At 56.6% G+C, this 6,558-nt stretch overlaps 1 protein-coding gene across 1 annotated transcript; it reads right to left on the minus strand.

Annotated features, from left to right (window-relative positions):
• Positions 1 to 2,881: 2,881 nt before the first annotated feature.
• Positions 2,882 to 5,261, minus strand: LOC119317514 (pentatricopeptide repeat-containing protein At1g31920-like). The gene has a single exon (XM_037591986.1). The coding sequence runs from the start codon at positions 5,156 to 5,158 to the stop codon at positions 3,080 to 3,082; it is 2,079 nt and encodes a 692-aa protein (XP_037447883.1). The 5' UTR covers positions 5,159 to 5,261; the 3' UTR covers positions 2,882 to 3,079.
• Between the last annotated feature and the right edge of the window lie 1,297 nt (positions 5,262 to 6,558).

Consider the following 6,558-nt stretch of genomic DNA (forward strand, 5'->3'; position numbering starts at 1 on the left):
GCTCCACCACCGCGCCAGCCCAACAGCCAGCCAACGTGGCGCCATGATGCCTCGTCAGCCCGGACGCGTGTCGAAGCCAGGCATGGCGGCGACAGCTGGGACGTGCTTCACTGGCGTCCCCGATAAAGTGAGAGGGGCACATTGGCAGTGCATTAAATGCGTTTATCCGATGGGGCCAGAGGATAGACTCACCTACTGTAGACCTTTCCACCTCCTGTGTGCCACTGTAGCAACCCCTTTTCGCCTATAAAAGGAGGCTCGAGGCGTCCATGAGAGGGATTCAGATCTTTTGGGCAAAGTTGCACCTCGTAGCTAGCTCAAGAACACAAGAACACTCAAATACATCCACCAAAGCAGGACTAGGGTATTACACATCTTTGCGGCCCGAACCTGGGTAAACGATCTGTGTGCTTCCTGTCAGACCCGCTCTTTGCACAACCCCGCGCCCGCCAACCGTAGAAGGGATCCCAGTGACCCTATAGGTGTCGATTTCCCCCGACAGGCAAAGATGCCAAAGTTCCAAAAATTTGATGGAGTCAAATAGTGATGGTAGTATTTTTGTAGGAAGGGGGATGTCAAGAGCTTCGAAAACGAGCTAAATCAAAAACGGACTCCAGATGAATTAGTTATGTCCAAAATAAAATTTCAGCACAGTCAGTTTCAGGGTTAACCGGACATCTGGGAGTAGGTCCGGATGATCCGGGTTCGTCAACCGGATTTCTGCCGTTTGTGGTGCCAGGACATCCGGGAGATGGTCTAGCTAATCCGGGTGGATCCGGATGATCCGGGAGTACTTCCGGATGATCCGGGCAGGTTAAACTGCTCGGGATTTCCTCTCAGGGACGAATTTTTGGGCGAAAAATGGATGATCTCGGGGGGAAAATTGAGGAGATTTCATGGATGGAAGGTGGGGAAACTTGTGGAGATGCTAGATCCACTTGAAATCAAGCAAATTCATGGATCAAAATCAACAAAACTTCATCAAACCAACAAATCACAAAAAATTGGGGCTATTTTGTGGGGATTTTCGAATTTAGAACGAAATCAAGCAAAACAAGGCTAGAAAACGGCGGGGGGACTCCAAATTCATGATAAACATGGCTCTGATACCAAGATGATGTAGGGTAGAACCCTAGAGGACCGATCTTTCACGAAATGGAGGGAATCACACGAATAACACGAAGAACACGAGGGGAAAGAGAGGAATCACTCAAATCAACAAGAAACAATCACACATGTGCTAGATCCTCGAAACACAAAGAGATACACGATCCAAATCCAACAAAGAAAGATACATAGGTAACCGGTTCTTCTCCGTGAGAAGGTCTTGATGGGGGTCACCCGTGAGGGGGTTTTGAATCCAAGATGGATCTTCTCCATAGAGGCGCGCGGTCTCTCTCGTGGAGTAGATCCGTATGGATGAGCAAAGCTCTATCTCTAATGAGCTACTACCTTGCTAACCCTCACTAGAAGGAGGAGGGGGTCTATATATAGTGCTAAGCCACGAAGGGGTAAGTGAGGGGCGAAGGGGTACACGGGCTTCGGCCCAAGTCACGCGCGTAGGCAGGGTCTGGATGATCTGGGTAACGTCAGGATGATCCGGGACCTCGTCCGAATGATCTGGCTCCGTCGAGGGGATTTCTACAAGGTTCGGGTGTCTTCGGACACAATTGTCCGGATGATCTGGGGGTGGGTCCGGATGATCCGGCTGAGCCCGGATGATCCGAACGGCGGTCCGGATGTCTGGCCTGGCTCCAGCGGCCGCTCCGTCTTCTTCTTCTCCTCCTTTCTTCCGTCTTCTCTTCCATGCTTGGCCTTGGTCCTTTGAATCTCCATGGTCATCTCGTATGAGCCTGAGTATACACAAGGTCCATGCATAAGGTAGTAGCCATGTCTCATATGTGGAAAGTGACGGATCGAAGAGGAGTGAGTTCACCTTGTGTCCAATGGCGTATGGTCGAGGTCTTATCGTATGTCCTCTTGGGGCTTGGGGAGTAGTCGAAGTGTACATGGGGATGATCGTAGGATGCTCCGCATCAGCATCTTTCAAGTTTCCTAATCCCACCTTGCTCTTTTACAATGATTCTCACCAAAAAATATATGAGCGGCCCAAGCAATAAAAGAAATATGAACGGCCCAAGCAATCAACCAATAGATGGCTAAAACAAAAGAGAGCAGTCCTCATGGTTAGGGCGAGCTAACTAAAAGCGAATGAGCTAATTAAAGAAAGGATTGTGAGCCTAAATACATTATTTAAACGGATGCGGCTAATTAAAGAAAGGATTATGGTAAACCAATGAAATAATTAAAAGAAAGTTTGTGGACTTGATAAATAGAATATTCAAATAGATGGACCTAATTAAAGGAAGGATTTGAGATATAAAGGTAGAATTAATGGAAGAAAATATACTTAAATAGATGGTAATTAATGGAAGGATTATACTTAAATGGAATTAGTAGGAGATCACGCCCGGCAAAGAAAATATGAATGTGGATAAATTGCATTTTTTATGTTCATTTTATGAAAGGATGTTGCATTGTAATATGATTTTTATAGCGAATGCGGTGCTATGAGACATTATATTTGTACAGAACATCAATTTTTCCTGTTCCAACGCACGATCATATGTGCTAGTAGTCTATATAAGTTTCTTCATGCAGCCGCCACGCTCGGCCATCCATCTATCCGCTGGCACGAGTGGACCTCCGGCTCACCTCCACCTGCAACTTCGTGGTCAGCCACGTCGTGGCCGGTCCGGCTCACTGCCGGTGAAGCCTAGTCGTTGTCTTGACCTCGGGCGCTAGGTGAAATGCACTAAGAATAGCAAATCCGGAAAAGTAGTCGGTGTACAAGTACGAGCACTAATGTAAAGTTTAGGACTTAAAATCTGGTTGGTTGGTTTCATCACAAAGAACCTTAACCATCTTGGTGTAACATTACACACGTTGCTGCACTGATCCGCACCATATAATCCATTCACAACAAATAAATCAATCGCATGCGCTTGGATGAAAATTAGAGTTGCCCATATTTACACCATCCCATCTGAATCTCAGAGTTCACAGCTAATGCCTGGCGCTACCAATAGTTCCCGCAGCTGCAGGTGCCACGCCGGAACCGGTGGAAACGCTTCCGGTCCCTGACTACGACCTCCCTCCCGAAGATCTCCGATATCAGCGCGCTGTAGGCGTGGCACTCCTTGCTCATCCGGAGGTTGGTGACGACCCTCACCGGAGTGCCTTCCGGCGTGCTGAGCAGCCCGAACGCCATGGCCAGCTTCTGGCTGTGGGCGGCGACGGCGCTCCGCTTCTCCTCGTCGTCCGCGTCCAGCGCCACCTCCGACGTGTCTGGCTTGTAGCCCTCGAACCGGAGCTGCCACTCCATCTGGTGGAGCATCTCGTAGATGTCGGCCGTCCGGGGGTGCGACCGGTCCTGCGACGTGAACCGGTGCATCTCGCCGTGCACCTCCACGGCGCTGAACCCCGGCGCCTGCGCTAGGCCCCTTTCCACCGCCTCCGTCCGGAGCGCGGCCGCCTCGTCCCAGTTCGCGGCCCTGGCGTGCATGTCCGCGAGGATTATGTAGTCGCCGGCGTTGACGGCGCCGCCGAGGCGCGCCAGCTCCCGCAGCGCGCGCTCGGCGAGCTCGATGTCGCCGTGGATCCGGCAGGCGTTGAGCAGGCTCCGCCAGGCCGTGTCCGTGGGACCCGTGGGCATGCTCCCGATGAGCGCGCGCGCCTCGTCCAGCCTCCCGGCGCGGGCCATGAGGTCCACCATGCAGCCGTAGTGCTGCGCGTTGGGAGCCACCTTGCGCTCGAGCCGCATCCGATCGAAGCACCGGAGGCCTTCCTCGAGCAGCCCCGAGCGGCTGCACGCGTTGAGCACGCCGACGTACACGGCCTCGTCGGGCTGGTGTCCCTCCCTGATCATCGCGTCGAACACCTGCAGCGCCTTACGCCCGTCCCCGTGCAACGCCAAGCCGGACACCATGGCGCTGTACGTCCACTCGTTCTTCTTGCCGTCCATGCCGTCGAACACCGCCGTCGCCTTCTCGATGCAGCCGCACTTGGCGTACATGTCCACCAGGGACGTCTCCATGAACGTGTTCAGCGTCACGGTATTCCTGAGCAGCGCGCAGTGGACGCTCCGGCCGACGTCGTAGGCGCCCAGGTGCGCGCACGCCGAGAGCGCGCTCACCATGGAGCTCTCGTCGGGCCTCCACCCGTCGCGCGCCATCGCGGCGAATGAGTCGAGGCAATCAGCCCACCACCCGGCCTTGGTGTACGCCGCGAGCAGCGCGCTCCAGGACGCCGCCGTCCTCTCCCCGGCCTCCATCTGCTCGAACGCCCGGCGCGCCAGCTCCGGCTCGCCGCACTTGCCGTAGAAGCTGATGAGGCTGTTCTGCGCGTGGTCGTCGTGCCCGAGGAACCCGAACTTCACGGCGTGTCCCTGCAGCTGCCTCCCTTGCCGCAATGCCGCGAGCTGCGCGCACGCCTTGAGGACGAACGGGAACGTGTAGCCGTCGGGCTCGACGCCGTCGTTCAGCATGTCGACGTACAGCCGCAGAGCGGCCGCGGGGTCGCGGCCACCGACGACGTGGCCGCGCATCAGTGTGTTGTAGTCGAACGCCTCCGGCTCGTCGAGCGTGGAGAAGATGGCCGCCGCGTACTCCATGCTGCCCGGCCACTCCCCGAGCGCGCACGCCGCGAGGAGCGGCCGCAGGTGCGGCGGGGAGCGGTCGAGGCCGAGCTTGAAGTTCCTCGCGTGCGCCTTCCTGACCTCGTCCAGGCCCCGCACGGGCCGCGCCGAGACCGTGGCGCAGCATGGCGCCTGCTCCAGCGCCTGCGTTGTCGTCGCCGGCGCCGGGGCGGAGGTTCTTGGCGTGGCGGCCTGGTGCTGCGGCTGGGGGAGCACTAGACCTCCCACCATGGCACTACCATCGGCGTGCGGAACAACAGGGGCGATGAGAGTGAGACCGTACCATCGTCGAACTGCGAACGAGTGGCTAACATGGAGCTCGGCCGTCCACACGAATTGGTTACCTCGAGGAGTGAAAATCCCACGTCCCTCTCCAGCTTCCTCGTTGTTCACTCGATGCGGAGATGGAACTGCGCGGGGTGGAAGGATTTCGTGGCTGGGAAGCGGTGCTGGGATTTTCATGGGCTGTGGAATGTCATCCAGGGGTATGGAGCGGACAAATGGCAGATGGGCGGAATGGATGCTGTCACGGCGTCATTAGGCTGAGGATAAGGTCCATTGCCCGGCCAACTGGGCAAGCAGCGACACTGCCACAGGATGGCAGCCGGGGCCATACTCCGAAGGTCTAATTAATCGCTCGTGTTACTTACAACAACTCCAACGGACCGACCCAAATGAATGGTGGTTTTGTCCGTTTTTTTGTCTATTTGAGTCGGCCGCCCGGTCACCGTCCGCCATCCGTCCTCTTTTAGTTTTGGGTCGGCAGTGTGCCCAACGGGCCGATCCATTTCATGACCGCGCGCGTTGCCGTCGCCCTGGTTTTGGCGCACCAGTGCGCGGGAAAGGTTCACGTGCGCGGGGAAAAGCGGCCTAGCGTGCGCTGGTTTTGGCGCTCCAGCGCGCGGGAAAGGTTCACGTGCGCGTCGCGGCCGGTGCTCGTTGTAAAGAAGGCGCTCCCTCCACACTCTGTCCGCCGCCCACTCTCGCCGCCTCTGCGCCACCATATCGATCCGCCGCCTGGGCGCTTCGGATTTTCGCGGAGTCCGCGAGCGCCGCTCCGGCGCCTTCTACTCCGAGATCTGGTTTCGCGAGAAACGTCTCATCCTCGGCACCTTCAACACCGCAGAGGAGGCGGCCCGCGCGCACGACGCGGCGGCGTGGCGCCTCCTGAGGCCTCGTCGGGATATGAATTTTCCCAACCTGTCGAGCCAGCGGGCGCAGGATCTGGCGCCTCTCCCGCGGCTTTTCACCGACAAGGATCGTCGTGTCCACCGGAGGCGGCAACGTCGCCTCGCCATCGCGGAGAAGGACGTGGAAGCCTTGGTGGTGTGGCGCGGAGGCTTCCCGCAGGACATCGTCGACGAGCGCCAGTTCTACAAGCAAAGGAGATTGGAGAGGGGCGCGAGGATGAGGGGGCGAGCCGCCTATCGGGAGGACAAGTGTTCGCGGAAGCAGGCAACTCAATTGAAACTGAAGCCACGAGAAACGGCGGGTTGAGACTTTGAAGACGAGGCGTATGCTGACGCCTACATTCAGACGTCGGAGGAGGACATTACCGAGTCGGAGTCAGAAAGCGACGAGTAGTGGTCTTTTCTTTTATCTGTGTACGCTAGAACTATCTATGTATCCATTTTTATCTGAAAAAATGGCCGACGGCGTCGGCGACGTAGCAGGCGGGCGAGGGTGTGAATCCAATGTGCCACCGACTAGCGGGCTTGGTAAGGAAAGAGGGAAAACGCGCACGTCCGTCTTGTGTCCGTGCCGACGCAAATCAGTCTAAGAAATGGACCGAAAATGGGTCGGCAGGCGAACGAAAACGGACACACGTCCGTTTTAGTCGGCGCGTTGGACCGGCTTTTTTG

Source organism: Triticum dicoccoides, chromosome 6A, assembly GCF_002162155.2.
Source record: "Triticum dicoccoides isolate Atlit2015 ecotype Zavitan chromosome 6A, WEW_v2.0, whole genome shotgun sequence".
Classification (NCBI taxonomy): Eukaryota; Viridiplantae; Streptophyta; class Magnoliopsida; order Poales; family Poaceae; genus Triticum; species Triticum dicoccoides.